General features: G+C 38.6%; 1 protein-coding gene across 2 annotated transcripts in view; it reads left to right on the top strand.

Annotated features, from left to right (window-relative positions):
• slc29a4a (solute carrier family 29 member 4a) overlaps positions 1-14,560 on the top strand; it is a 34,367-nt gene extending 19,807 nt beyond the window's left edge. Inside the window, exons 7-11 of one of the 2 annotated variants that reach the window (XM_066689775.1) lie at positions 1,837-2,102; positions 8,893-9,019; positions 9,573-9,760; positions 12,169-12,409; positions 13,936-14,560. In XM_066689775.1, the coding sequence (XP_066545872.1) occupies positions 1,837-2,102; positions 8,893-9,019; positions 9,573-9,760; positions 12,169-12,409; positions 13,936-14,072 (959 nt within the window). In that variant the 3' untranslated portion in view covers positions 14,073-14,560. The remainder of the gene's footprint in view (positions 1-1,836; positions 2,103-8,892; positions 9,020-9,572; positions 9,761-12,168; positions 12,410-13,935) is intronic. The other variant, XM_066689776.1, reaches the window with a different exon arrangement.
• Positions 14,561-16,117: the final 1,557 nt, after the last annotated feature.

Here is a 16,117-nt window from a genome sequence, read left to right on the forward strand (position 1 = left end):
ATGGAAGCAAATATGCAATTATTTCTGTCAGATTTCTGCTCATCACTTGGTGCATGAAATCTAACCTATTTTGCAATATATTATTGCATTTGGACACCAAGTGAACACCGGATCTGATGTGTCTACTTTAAATTCTTAGCTCACTCAGGTTAGCTGTAAAATTCAAAATAACTTTGACAGTAATCTTTATGTGCTGCGATTCTGTTGCAGTGGCTTTTGGAAATGTTTATTTGCCAGCAGTGGGAGAGATCTGCTGTGATGTTAAAAGTTGCAGTGTATGACAGTTCCAGGAAGGAGTCCCATTAATAATGCTTGAAGTAATTACCTAGGAGTGCTGGACAACATCCAGCCTAGCTGACAGCCATACAGCTGACTGGAGCCATTTCAGAGTGCATTATGCAGGGGAATGATTACTCACTCAGGGTGGACTTGACCGGTTTGATTGCTCCTCTGCTACACTACACAACATCTGAATCTGCTCAATTCCTGACAGCTATGTGGTTTCGTGTTATTGCTGTTTATTTCTGACTGTTTAATCAAAAGTGGCAACATGAGTTTTCATGAGACAGAAGATCACCATCACTCTGATGAAATAACTCTCAACTGTCATTTGTATGTATATAAATATACACCGATCAGCCATAACATTATGACCACCTGCCTAATATTGTATAGGTCCCCCTTTTGCCACCAAAACAGCCTTGACCCATCAAGCCATGAGCTCCACTAGACCTCTGAAAGTGTGCTGTGGTATCTGGCACCAAGACGTTAGCAGCAGATCCTTTAAGTCCTGTAAGTTGCGAGGTGGGGCCTCCATGGATCGGACTTCTTTGGCCAGCACATCCCACAGATGCTCGATTGGATTGAGATCTGTGGAATTTGGAGGCCAAGTCAACACCTTGCACTCGTGATTCATCAGACCAGGCCACCTTCTTCCATTGCTCCGTTGTCCAGTTCTGATGCTCACGTGCCCATTGTAGGCGCTTTCGGCAGTGGACAGGGGTCAGCATGGACACCCTGATTGGTCTGTGGCTACGCAGCCCCATACGCAACAAACTGCGATGCACTGTGTGTTCTGACACCTTTCTATCAGAACCAGCATTAACTTTTTCAGCAATTTGAGCTACAGTAGCTCGTCTGTTGGATCGGCCCACACGGGCCAGCCTTCGCTCCCCACGTGCATCAATGAGCCTTGGCCGCCCATGACCCTGTTGCCGTTTCACTGCTTTTCCTTCCTTGGACCACTTTTGATAGGTACTGACCACTGCAGACCAGGAACACCCCACAAGAGCTGCAGTTTTGGAGATGCTCTGACCCAGTCGTCTAGCCATCACAATTTGGCCCTTCTCAAAGTCGCTCAGATCCTTCTGCTTGCCCATTTTTCCTGCTTCTAACACATCAACTTTGAGGACAAAATGTTCACTTGCTGCCTAATATATCCCACACACTGACAGGTGCCATAATAACGAGATTATCAGTGTTATTCCCTTCACCTGTCAGTGGTCATAATGTTATGGCTGATCCGTGTATTATGGCTGGTAACACATGAATAGATGCTGCATGCTAAAGAGAAAGAAGGTATATATTGCTTGCACCCCCAAAAAACAACCTACCCTACCTTGCCTTTCTGCCTAGATTAGATTATTTTCTATTATGAATATGTAATATAGATGTACATAAAACATACATCCACAATGCCACATTTTCAAAACAGTTTTTTGAGCAGTCTTATAAGGTTTGTGTGATGAACCATTAATATATTTGCTCCCAAGTAGTAATACCTCTAAATTGTGAGAGAGAGGTATGCTGATCTGCTGGTTCTTCACTCTCCTGTAGGCACGGCCGGTGTGATCATTTCCCTGAGTCGGATCTTAACCAAATTCCTGGTCCAGGAGGAAAAGAAGAACACCATCATCTTCTTCTTCATCTCCATCAGCATGGAGCTGATGTGCTTCATACTCCACCTGCTGGTGCGGAGGACCCGCTTCGTGAAGCACTACACCGGCCGCGCCAGGCAGGGGCTGGCCGAGGTCAAAGGACACACCGACCCTGGCACAGGGTACCGTGTGCACCATGACGTCATTACAGAGGAAGTAAGATTTGTAAGTTTTTTCCTTCTGTAGAGTTATAAATCTAAATAAGCTAGACTGCCAGTAACTAGAGCTGTAACGGTGGAAGTTCGTTTAATGTGAAGCGATCCAGTGCAATAGCATTTAATTCCTGCCAAGAAATCCCAGATTTCTGGCTTGGAATAAATTAATTGGCTTGAAATTGGCTGGGAATGAATGTATGTTGGAGATCACAGCTGATTATACCTTTCTCTGCGAAATCCATAAAATGTCCCCTTGGGGTTCTAGGAGGGTAGAGCGCTGTCCTCGGGGACTCAGTAGTTCTGCTTAATAGGTTTGCTGTTGAAAGTGGTGAGAGCTTTCAGGGATGAAAATTAGAAATTGAATGTTCCAAATTAAATTCAGCCCAGAAATAAAGCATATGCGCTCAGGGTTTGAACCACCATTACAGGCACAACCCTAAGTATGAGAGCTACACATCCAAACCAGTTGTATTTTTGTCACAGTTACTCGACAAAAATTGTCAGCTTTTATTTGATGTTGAATCTTATATTCTAATTGAAGTATTGTACCACACCAACACAGAAAACTAAAATGATGCAAGATTACAAATGAGGAGAACTCTGAGCAGTTTGTAGACAACTAAACTATGAAAGTGACAACATTTGTCCGGGCCACAACATTTGAGTGTGTTTTGTGACAATGAACCATATTCAGGTTGCAGGACTTTTCTTTAACCGGAGTCTGTTGATAGAGATCTCCAGGGAGCTGCTGCAACAACATGAAATGTAGTAAAATGGTAATAGACACAACAGCAGTTCATGTTCATTTGAAACCATTACACAAACTTTCATAAACACTGTGCAGATTCAGTGTATCAAAGGAGGTCATCATTTATCATCTAATTAGGTGCACAGGAAAGCACACCTGCCACTGAACTCCAGCCAGATGTCTTCTTTTCCAGAGTCCTGCATCATAGTAATGACTAAATGGCGGAGGATTTGTGATTGTGCGATTAGCTTAAAGGTTATCTGCAGGCTGTTTACTCCCCTCTTCCCTTATCTTCCATCTCAGAAGGAGAACACATCCATTTTCATCCTTTGTGCATCGCAGCCTCACATTAGGTTATATTGGTGCAGCGCTGGCTCAGCACAGCCTGGTTATTTACAGTCGTCACCGAACAGTCTCCTGGCTCCGACACTAAATATGCTTTAAAGAGGAAATATTCCACATTCCGTGTGCAGAGAGAATTCCACTCTTCATATTTCACAACTGGGCAGATTGGTGGGATGTCGTTGTAAAACAACAAATCGTTTGGCACACCAACATAGAGTTTTATTTTTATATGCATTAAAAGGAGGCTTCTCCTGTGTAATATAAATATAAATGTATATCATTATATTTTTACTTATCTATTTTCATTATATTTTCATATTTTAAGTTTTATATCACTTATATATATATAAATATATATATCTCAGCAGCAGCAGCCTAAAGCGATCCAGTGCTGGATGAAGGCCTCTCCAATATATATATGTTGAATATCGACATAATAAAATAAAGTATATTCAATTTTTGTTTCTGGTCATATTGTAAAAATACAATTTATATGTATATATTTTTTTATTATAGATAATTTTGCTATTTATGCCTTATTGGTGCAAGTGAAAACAACAGTTTCCTGGACTATTTGAAGAGATTAATTAAATGACTAGTCACAGTGTGGCCATAGACTCAAAGACTGCATGTGAACTCCAAATTGTTCTGAGTTCTGTCACTATTAAGGACTTGCGGTTGTATAGCATTTTACATACACATCAGTTAGAGAGGTGGCGCTTGTTAATTTGCAAACACTGGAGCTTTGAAAAGACTCCTTATGGATTGAAAGAGAATGTCATGATTAAAGTTAAAAGCTTTATTTCTCTGCTCTGACTTAAAGCTCTGATTAAATTAATGGTGCTGCATACTTACCTCTCTCATATTGAGAACTTTGTTAATTTGATCCTAAGATAAATGGAGGACATATTACTGGAAAACAATTAATGTATTGGGTTTTTTTTTCAATGGAAAACTGCTCACCCTCTACAGAAAAACAAATCTAGGGCTAAACAGGAATTGTGAAATGAACATTAAATTTTTAGATTGCTGCTGTGCTCCCTTCCACCCCTGTGCAGACAAGCATTGTAGCATTGATATTAAAAAATCAGCATAAAAAAGAAAAAGGCTTTGTTTTGCTGAACAATTGATGAGAGTACCTTTGGATGAGTTTTGTTTGCATTTACCTTGAAATGCTTTTATTTATACAAGTTATTCATGGAGAGATTGCTTGACAGAGCCCTGTAAATGTATTTTATCTGCATCGTAGAAGGCCACATTGTAAACATGATTTAGCACCCAATGTGCCAGTGCATTTTAAATAAATGGAGGCTCCTCCAGGAGAGATAATGGTTTTTCGCTCCCTGATAGACAGAATGTAAAATGCTGTTGTCTGGCTCCACAATCTTCCTCATCTCCTTAATAGCCTTGTGATGTTGCTGCTTTGCTATCGATACACTATTTATAGAAGTTCTACAAAATTCAGTGGTGTCCTTCATAACGCAAGCTTGTGGTTGTCATTAAATTACAAATATATATCTGCCCTCAGCAACTAGACATATTTTCATATCCAAATGCATTCTTGTCTAAAGTTTCTTTCCAAAATGACCAAATGAAATTGACTTGCACATCATAAATCCTTTCCCCTTTCAGAGAAATAAAATCAGATTTTCAAACTTATTTTGTTCTATGTGTTTTGTTTAAAGTTTGGAACAAATACTATATTGATTGGACACTAACTTTAATAGCGTTTGCAACAGCAGAGTGAGAAACCATAAATGGACACCAACCAGAAAACTAAAAGGAACATTCTATATGGAGTTACTGAAATGTGAACATTCTCTTAAAACATAAAAGATGCAGATTGTTTGCTGCTTTATTTTCCCCAACCAATATCCTAGCAAAGGTACACTGTCAAATAGCTAGCCTTTACAATTCAGCAGAGTAGAAAATAAAGCCTTTGACTTTCATGAGAGTGGTGTCTGCACAAAAGATATTAAATACCTCTCATTTGGGAATAGATGCTATAAAATCCACCTGCCGGAAGAGTAGATTGAAGGATTCAGAACAGTGTTCCCTAGTGGCCACTACAGGTGCCAGTTATACTCATACCACTTGAGTTTCGCTAAATGCACAATTAAGCAGTTTTAAGGGCAATTAAGTTCTTATACATGTCATAACATTTATGTGATGATTAGAGATAATTAATTGTGTGTTTTGTAGATCAAAATCTTGATCCTGAATTTGTTCTTTAAAGGTCACTATATGTTTTTAGGTAATTGAATATCTTACCCTGTACCCTTTTCAGGTAGCACAAAATAACTAAATATAATTGACAAAAAGGAGATGTTTCTATGTTTAATGTTTGGTTCTCTAAAAATAGCAGGGTTTGAAAAATATCAGCTGGCAGTGACAAGACCACAATTTGAATGATCATTAGAATGATTTAGGGTTGCCATAGCAAAGTGGTTGAATACTTATGCATTTGAAAATCTTGCAATTTTCTTTAAAAATCTAACTTATTTTTATAATATCAGCATTTTTTTAACTGTATCTATTTTGAGTAGATTGTGTAGATTCTAAATATAAAGTCCTATTTGAATTTAGTTTAATTTTTGCAAACTCAGACGGCAACAAATTATGGAAACTTTGCAGGGGGGTGAATACCTTTGTCAGGCACTGTATGTGTTTTTAGCAGTTATTCAGTGTTTCTTCAAATGTTTAACATGTGTATGATCTTGTTTTCTTGTCATGTACAGTGAGGGAAAAAAGAATTTGATCCCCTGCTGATTTTGTACGTTTGCCCACTGACAAAGAAATGATCAGTCTATAATTTTAATGGTAGGTGTATTTTAACAGTGAGAGACAGAATAACAACAAAAAAATCCAGAAAAATGCATTTCAAAAAAGTTATAAATTGATTTGCATGTTAATGAGGGAAATAAGTATTTGACCCCTTCAACTTAGTACTTGGTGGCAAAACCCTTGTTGGCAATCACAGAGGTCAGACGTTTCTTGTAGTTGGCCACCAGGTTTGCACACATCTCAGGAGGGATTTTGTCCCACTCCTCTTTGCAGATCCTCTCCAAGTCATTAAGGTTTCTAGGCTGACGTTTGGCAACTCGAACCTTCAGCTCCCTCCACAGATTTTCTATGGGATTAAGGTCTGGAGACTGGCTAGGCCACTCCAGGACCTTAATGTGCTTCTTCTTGAGCCACTCCTTTGTTGCCTTGGCTGTGTGTTTTGGGTCATTTTCATGCTGGAATACCCATCCACGACCCATTTTCAATGCCCTGGCTGAGGGAAGGAGGTTCTCACCCAAGATTTGACGGTACATGGCCCTGTCCATCGTCCCTTTGATGCGGTGCAATTGTCCTGTCCCCTTAGCAGAAAAACACCCCCAAAGCATAATGTTTCCACCTCCATGTTTGACGGTGGGGATGGTGTTCTTGGGGTCATTCCTCCTCCTCCAAACACAGCGAGTTGAGTTGATGCCAAAGAGCTCGATTTTGGTCTCATCTGACCACAACACTTTCACCCAGTTCTCCTCTGAATCATTCAGATGTTCATTGGCAAACTTCAGACGGGCCTGTACATGTGCTTTCTTGAGCAGGGGGACCTTGCGGGCGCTGCAGGATTTCAGTCCTTCACGGCGTAGTGTGTTACCAATTGTTTTCTTGGTGACTATGGTCCCAGCTGCCTTGAGATCATTAACAAGATCCTCCCGTGTAGTTCTGGGCTGATTCCTCACCGTTCTCATGATCATTGAAACTCCACGAGGTGAGATCTTGCATGGAGCCCCAGACCGAGGGAGACAGTTATTAGGCAGTTATTTTGTGTTTCTTCCATTTGCGAATAATCTCACCAACTGTTGTCACCTTCTCACCAAGCTGCTTGGCGATGGTCTTGTAGCCCATTCCAGCCTTGTGTAGGTCTACAGTCTTGTCCCTGACATCCTTGGACAGCTCTTTGGTCTTGGCCATGGTGGAGAGTTTGGAATCTGATTGATTGATTGCTTCTGTGGACAGGTGTCTTTTATACAGGTAACGAGCTGAGATTAGGAGCTCTCCCTTTAAGAGAGTGCTCCTAATATCAGCTCGTTACCTGTCTAAAAGACACCTGGGAGCCAGAAATCTTGCTGATTGATAGGGGATCAAATACTTATTTCCCTAATTAACATGCAAATCAATTTATAACTTTTTTGAAATGCGTTTTTCTGGATTTTATGTTGTTATTCTGTCTCTCACTGTTAAAATACACCTACCATTAAAATTATAGACTGATCATTTCTTTGTCAGTGGGCAAACGTACAAAATCAGCAGGGCATCAAATACTTTTTTCCCTCACTGTATCTTGGTCACATCTTGATACATTTTGATTGAAAAGTGTAATATAATTTTAGCATTCTCACTGGGGATGTGTGCTTGATGCTGAAGATCACTCAAAGTTCTTAGAGATATGCATTGGGTGATAAAAGTGTATGTAGTTGGTGTTTCTCCTGCACTAGACTAATTTCTACTTCTGTCCTCTTGTGGCACTGTTGATTGAAAAGCATCTATGGTCATTTCAAACATCCATTGTCATTTCCTTTCAGGTTCTTAACTACTTCTAAGATGTCTCTTCGTAATTGTCTCTATTCAGTTATTTTTCCCTGCCTGTATAGGACAACAAGCATACATCAGTAAGGTTTTATTTTCCGGAACCATGCTGTTTGCTCTTTGATCACCTTCTTTGTTAGCCCAACAATGTTTGAAGGATTTTTCAGAAATAATACAAAAATACAACAATATCCTTTTGGTGTTTTAAATAAATCAACAGAACTTCAATGTGTGTCCAAGGATGCGACCATCTTACACTGTAAATTTGTATTTATCTGCTTTCAAGGGCCTTGTAAACCATGATAAATTTGCAGTTATGATGACTGAGTGGACACTTTCAAGTAATATGAAAAATTGCTGCACTTAAACACACTGTCACATGGCAGAGAGAATGTAAGTGCAAGAATTCTTAAACATCCATAGTTACATTTTAAAGGCTATATAAATTCCAAATTCTGCTGAAAATGAATGAAAAAGTAACAATAATTATATTAAAAATACAACAAATAAAAGAGATCAGCCATTATGAAAAAAAAAAGTCTACTTTTAGTAATTGGTGCTAAACTTTGTAAGCGCTTCATAATGCCATCAAGGGCTGAATCAAAAAATTCTCCCTGACGGAATTCATAGCAAGTTAGAATTAAAGTGTGCCTGGGCTTCTTTCTTTATTTATTTGTTATTATCTGCTCCTGAGCAACACCAATTGTCCACCACTGTGGGTTTATGATACCCTATAAGTGTAAAATGATTCTGTGTTATCAGAGCAATTTTCCCAGCTAACCAACAAAGTGTGTTTGTGAGTAATGGACCATGATGGAGAAAAGTAAATGTGCCTGCGACCTGTGGAGGAGTATCAAGCACTTACAAAAGCAGCTTTAACTACTTTAAGCACTTTTCATTTTCACCTTGCGCATTTGAGACTGCCAATAATCCATACAATACTGTTTGTGACTTGAGTGAATCTGTTTTTTTATGCTTGTTCGTTTGTTTTATATTTTGAAAATTGAATCGAATTTTCGAAAGCGAACCATTAAATGATTAAAATGATTGGACTGTAAGGAAATGAATGCCAATGGCATCCTGTCCACTTCTCGAAGCGGAGACTCATGTGTTTTGTCATTTTCCTCAGGATAATGCTCCGATGAGCATTTCTCCCACAGAAGTTGGAACGGAAGCAGAATTTGCGGGAGGTGGGACGTACGTGAGGTTCGACGTCCCCAAACCAAAAATAAAAAGGAACTGGCCAAGTATAAGGGGTAAGAAAGCCATTATACCTGTGTATGTGTTTTAGTTCCCATTGTAGGTTAGAGAGTGATGAATGGCAGCCTTATTACTAAATTGTTAATTGATTGATCACTATAAGGGCATTTTAAACAGCAATATACTTAAAAATCTAAGTTTGTGCCAGGAACATGAAACATTTTAGATTTCAATTGGAAAATAATAAAACATAGAAATTCTTAATTTAATTTGCCTATCATGAATATATGTGTTTATCTATTTTCTACTAACACCTAAAATGAAACACTGCTGTTATTGGGTTACAGTCAGGCTTGATTGATTTTTGTATGGGTTTTCAAGACAAAAGGCTGGAAAGGTCTATCTAAGCAATTCTCCTAACTGAACAAGAGTTAAACATAGGCTTCAAGAGATGTATTCTTGCAAACCTTATGATATATATGACACAGGTGACTCACTGCTAGTTTAGTCTTGGTATATTAACACTGTAGGGTAGGGTTCATGAGGATTAGACCAAATTAAAACTATCTGTGGCTGGGACATTACTAACCATGCCTTGCTGTGCTGCAGACATGATCCTACATCGCTACGTCGTTTCCCGGGTGATCTGGACCTACATGCTGTCTATCGCTGTGACCTACTTCATCACCCTGTGCCTGTTCCCAGGCCTGGAGTCTGAGATCCGCAACAACACCCTGGGAGAGTGGCTTCCCATCCTCATCATGGCCATCTTTAACATGTCTGACTTTGTGGGCAAGGTGAGTGTAGATGTGTGCAGGACAATTTTAGCCCCCTTATTTATGTATGTGTTTATGTATGGCTGTATGTATTTATCTATCTGTATTTATTTCTCACATAATTTGGTGTGAACAGTTACTCAATTCAGCCCCCGGCTCTAAACCCTTCTGCACACTTCCTTAGGAGGGATGAGACAAAGCATATGTCCCGTGTACTGGTATTTTTCACACTGCAAGTGTGGTATTTGGTATTTGTGTGGGTCATGGAATTAAAGCAATCTTTAGACTTTAATATAGTATAATATATCTTCAGATATACAGTACTATGCAAAAGTTTTAGACAGGTGTGAAAACATGCTGTAAAGTAAGAATGCTTTCAAAAATAAACATGTTAATATTTATCAATTAACAAACTGCAAAGTGAGTGAACAGAAGAAAAATCTACATCAAATCAATATTTCAGTATTTGGTGTGACCACCCTTTGCCTTCAAAACAGCATCAATTCTTCTAGGTACACTTGCACAAAGTTTCTGAAGGAACTCGGCAGGTAGGTTGGCCCAAACATCTTGGAGAACTAACCACAGTTCTTCTGTGGATTTAGGCAGCCTCAGTTGCTTCTCTCTCTTCATGTAATCCCCGACAGACTCGATGATGTTGAGATCAGGGCTCTGTGGAGGCCATACCATCACTTCCAGGACTCCTTGTTCTTCTTTACGCTGAAGATAGTTCTTAATGACTTTTGCTGTATGTTTGGGGTCGTTGTCATGCTGCAGAATACATTTGGGGCCAATCAGATGCCTCCCTGATGGTATTGCATGATGGATAAGTATCTGCCTGTACTTCTCAGCATTGAGGAGACCATTCATTCTGACCAAATCCCCAACTCCATTTGCAGAAATGCAGCCCCAAACTTGCAAGGAACCTCCACCATGCTTCCCTGTTGCCTGCAGACACTCATTCATGTACCGCTCTGCAGCCCTTTGGCAAACAAACTGCCTTCTGCTACAGCCAAATATTTCAAATTTTGACTCATGTGGTGGAAGAAAGTTTTGGAGTTGGGAGTTCTAATCAGAATTTATTATGTTCACGGGAGGAACAGCACAACACAGAACTCAAAGGATTTTAGGCCAGCATGACACTGTTTCCCAAAAGTTTTGAGCTAGTACAAAGCTTTTATACCCCCTCTGGGACATACCCTCAAGGGGTTTGACATTTTACAAACAGTGTCTGAATGGTCATTTCCAATAACCAGCAGTGATTTCATTGGCATTCTAAACTAAGCCATCCCATCTCATCAATATTATAATCAATACTTATGAATAATAATCATTAATCTCTGAATTGCCAGTTGCATTGGAAGGTAATTTGCAGATAATACGTTTCAAGAAAGGAATGTGAGCTGCTGATAACCAAGTTAAGAGTAACAGCACACCAAGGACAAAGGCAGGATAGGATGTTAATATTTTTCATCCACACTCATCAGTCCAGAGCACCTGCTGCTATTTTTCTGCATCCCAGTTCCTGTGTTTTTGTGCATAGTAGAAGGCCACTTCTGACCAGACTTCTCCGGACAATAGATGGGTGTACCAGGGTCCCACTGTTTTCTGGCAATTCTGAGCTGATGGCACTGCTGGCATCCTCTTTAAATTCTTTATCCTGATGTGGCCCATCCTGCACTAACATATCACGTAAAGATCCATTCATATATTTTGGCTACTCACCGGGATCTTTTATGTTTTTTGTCTGGGAGTTAGATTTAGCAGCAGCACCACCACTGTCATCGGGGACGGGGAGACGAATCTGAGTCATTCTTCTCCACACTGGCTGATGGACATTGCTGCATGCTGATACATTTCAGCTGCGAATTTCTTTGGTTTAGAGATTGTGCCTCTTTTCTCGTTGTTTTTTTTTTTGTTATATTCGCTTCCTGATTTTTGTTTTTGTCTCTTAGACATGGTAGCAAACTGTTTAAAATCTCTATTGCTTACTTTTAGCAAAAATTATATCCACTAGTATTAGCTAGCTAAAGTTAGCATACTAGGTTAGGCTACTGCCTTAATCACTAATCGTCTTCGTCACACACAAACATAAAAAACAAAACAATCATTTCATTGGCAGATTCATTTTTATTGATGTTTCACAGTTGGATAATCCCATATAAATACACACATCACCATAGCTACCAATGATAATGGGAGTGAACCACGGGAGAAGCGGGAATGGGGTGAGGACGGCACTGCAGCAGAGCTGTGAGCTGGTAATCAGGGCCACTTTAACTTAATTGATATATGATTAATAGGCATAGACCAAATATTTAAATGAATAAAGACACGTATTTCAAAGTACATTGCTGTTACTGGGTTTTTGTCAGTTCTGGTGCCAGTTTATGGACGCATGTTCCAAGTCCTGTCTGTGTCTCTCCTGGCAGATCCTGGCAGCTCTGCCCTATGACTGGAATGGCAGCCGGCTGCTCCTGTTTTCCTGTATTCGGGTGGTCTTCATCCCCCTCTTCATCATGTGTGTCTACCCAACTGGAAAGCCTGCCCTCAGCCACCCCGCCTGGCCCTGCATTTTCTCCCTCCTCATGGGCATTAGCAATGGCTATTTCGGCAGTGTGCCCATGATCCAGGCGGCAGGGAAGGTCATTCCTGAGCAGAAAGAGCTGGCAGGTGGGTTTCATTGGTGCTTTTGAGCCATGGTCTCCAGGGCTGTCCTTAAGTAACTATACCCTGGAACATTTACCAGGGTTTATTCATGGAGTAAAGTGAATACACGTTAAAGCCATAGGAAACCTTTGTTTTCTTGTTCAGTAAGGGATGCTGGTTCTTCTTGCTTAAAGGGTTTTCTGGTGATGGTGCCACATTTACCAGAACTGCTTAATTGATCAGAATGAAATGTTTCCAAGTCTGTATAAATGTATGGTTTAAGGTTGACCTATAATACAATCAGGATTGTGTACCTCTCATTCGACCATGTCTTCTAGATATTACGCGCTGTATTGTCTTAATTAGTCACTCAGTCCTCAGATTATGAAATACCCTTTTTTAAGCCTATTGTTCCCATGACATTTTATAAAAGCAATAAACTCTTAAAATGGTTTTCACAGCTGTCCAAAAAAACTGAATTTCCAGATAATAGTGTACTGCCCTTGCAATATTAGATCTACTAGTGTCCAATTTGTTCAATTCCAAATGCCAGGTCATTAAACTAAATTCTGAAGTCTGAAAAATAGCACTTGGTCAGTACTTAATGCTCACCCATAAAAACATAGCTGGAAAAAGTAAACATTTAATTTCTGTGGTTCAGTTTTGTGGAAAAGGAAAAATAGAAAGAACAAGTTCCTTGCCTCACACATCTCCATATTAGTTCTCTCTCCTTGATGGAATACCTACTGCAAAGAGGTATGTGTGCTTCATAAAAACACTTAACACTCATTAACTTCGAACCTGCAGTAAAAAGACACCTAGTATATATAGAGTATAACTAATTACACTCTATGCTGTCATATCCCAGGATTTCAGATGGATATTTCATCACCACTACAGTATAATGATTGTAAATGTTATTATATTGATGGCTGTTGTAGCCTGCATATTCTCTAATATTGCACAGGGATCTTTCTATTATCTTGAATACCTTTTTATATAAAGGGATTCCCAACAGCAATTTTAATAAAGACGGTTGCAGAAACGATACAGTGGCTCCAGTTATTACTTTTGCATTATGGATTACACCCACTGTATAACATTGTTCTTAATGAATTTTGAAACAGGAACCATAAATACTGTATAAATTCTTCATTCATATTTTAATCCTTGAATGTAGTTCAGAATAGGGTACCCAGCAAACCCATTTTGTTGTGGCATTGATGTGTGAGGTTTTAGTTTGGTCATATTTTGGTTTTGACAAATAAGATATGAATAAAATATATTGTAGACATATATTACTCTGACCACAACATTTTTTTCATGTTAACAAATGCATATGTCTGGAATGTTAATATGTATCAAGTGCAATTCTATTATCTTGCATGCATTTGTACAATACATTTTATTGAATGTTTTACATTTATTTTAAATTCATATTCTATGAATTATATTACCGGTGCATATTTTTTGATTATTTAGCCTAGCTGAATTAGTTGGGAAGACAGAAACACTACTATTTTGTTGATTCTTTGTCATTTTCTCTACAGGCAACACAATGACAGTGTCCTATATGACTGGACTGATGCTGGGCTCTGCAGTGGCTTACTTTGCCTACAGCCTTACCTCTCACAGCTCATGTTATCACACGGACACCGACAACAGCTCCATTACGCCCGGGTACTGAATGGGCAGCCACTTGGAGCTGATCAGAAACATCACACCAGTCGACCGCTGTTAATATTTCTATTTGCTGACTGTGTTTCCCAATGAAAAAAGAGGTAAACCAGAGAGGTTTTGCTAAAAAACATTAAAAAAGGCCCATGTTTTATTTGGAACCTTTGCAAAATCTTTTTGCTGATTGTTGTTAAGCCGAAACCAGCTATAAAAGGATTAAAAAAATAAACAACAAAAAAAGTTAAAATCCTGATTTTGCTGTGTTGTGCTGCCAATGCTTGACTTTGTTGCCATTTGAAACGCTGTACTCAAAGACGCCACTTTTCCTTGTCATGCTGCCTGTCAGAGTGTCACTCTCTCTCTCTGTGCTGTGTGTGTGTAGTCTTGTAACATGACCATTTACACTGTTGTGCCACGCTGCCTTGCTACTTTGGCATTTATGTTTAGAAGATTCTTGACAAAGGTATCTTCCAGCTGTGTTTTTTATATATATATATACTGTGTTTTATTTTTATATATATATATATATATATATATATATATATATATATATATATATATACTTTTCTGTTTTTGTTTTGCTTTTCTTTTGTTTCATGAACGTTCCAGAGATTAAAAGATCTAATGTATGACAGAAGTGCATTCTGGGCCCTCTAGCATTTGCATTTTTCAGCAAACAATGACATTCCTCCCCAACAATGACTGAGAGAGGCTGTTGGAGAAAAAGAGAGACTGTTGCCTGAAAACGTTGGAAATAATACACGGGAGGACAAAAAATACTTTCACATCCACTTTGTTAATACAAAACTGAATGTTGATGTCCAAGAATAAACACATACCTTTTTCTATTGATTATATGATTCCTTTTTGCATAGCTATTTGTTGAATGTCTAAATACATCAGACCATGGTAGTCAATATTGTTTCTATTCTATAGAATATAATTCTCTATTCTATAAAGCAGAGATTTTGAAATTGTAGACAGTAACAATCTGTAATATACAATCTGTCTACATTCATGACCACGATAGCCATATATAAACTGTGAAACCATACAGTGTATACAATTGTGGTATATATTTTCACAGCCTGGTTTGAAACAATAGAAGAAATCAATGGAATGACAGTGCAGAGGTTTAAAACCTCCTGTCTTAATTTGGTTAAATCAGCTAAGATGTTTTATAGTTTCATATCGGCTAAATCAATATTTAAGAAACTCTGAAGATGAGTTTTAAGTCTAGACTTTAAGGCATAAAAGTCTCTAATGCCTAATTTTGATGGGCAAGTCATGCTATAATGTATTCATGTTGTTTTATCAGTTATAAATGCATACAGTAACCCAGCATCCAGTGATCAGAGTTATTAGAGACATATATCGGCTTCCAAAAGATCTTTAAGTTACGGTGGTGTAAGTCCATTCATTGCTTTAGTTAGGAGTTGAAAGCAGTACCTTAAATGTATTCTATAACAAACAGGTAGCAAATGCAAAGAAGTGAGTATTGGGGTGATATGTTCTCGCTCTTTGACAAGTTAAAGTGTTAGAGTTCTGGCAGCAGGATAAATAATGTTAATAATGGATATAAAAGCATGTTTCAAGATATCTGCATCTTTGAAAGAATCTTTGAAGGTTGTTGTTTTTTTTGCTAATCCACAGCTGGATAATACCGTGTGAATATATGGCTTCTTTCCAAATACGTTGTTTCTTTAAAATCATTAAATGTCAGGGTAATAGTTTGAGTGAAGACCTGTCTTAGAAGGGTCTTGTTGGTGTTAACAAAAAATCTTCCAAACACAAGATGATTGACAACACAGCTTCCAATGAGCTTAAAATGTCCACACAAAAGGTCTGTGTTTCTTTAAAGTCATGTGACCAATGTCTAGCCCCAGGATGCATCAAAGAAAAAGAAAGCAGAAATGTATAACACTAATTTGTTAGTAATTTCTTTTCAGTTTGAAAAATGACCAGCTCTCTGTCTAAGGTAAGTCTGATCAATTTTAAGTCCTTACTTCCAGGCTATTTTTTAATTACCCACCAACCCCTTTTTATTTTGGGAAT

The sequence above is a fragment of the Amia ocellicauda genome, chromosome 17, assembly GCF_036373705.1.
Source record: "Amia ocellicauda isolate fAmiCal2 chromosome 17, fAmiCal2.hap1, whole genome shotgun sequence".
NCBI classification, from domain to species: Eukaryota; Metazoa; Chordata; class Actinopteri; order Amiiformes; family Amiidae; genus Amia; species Amia ocellicauda.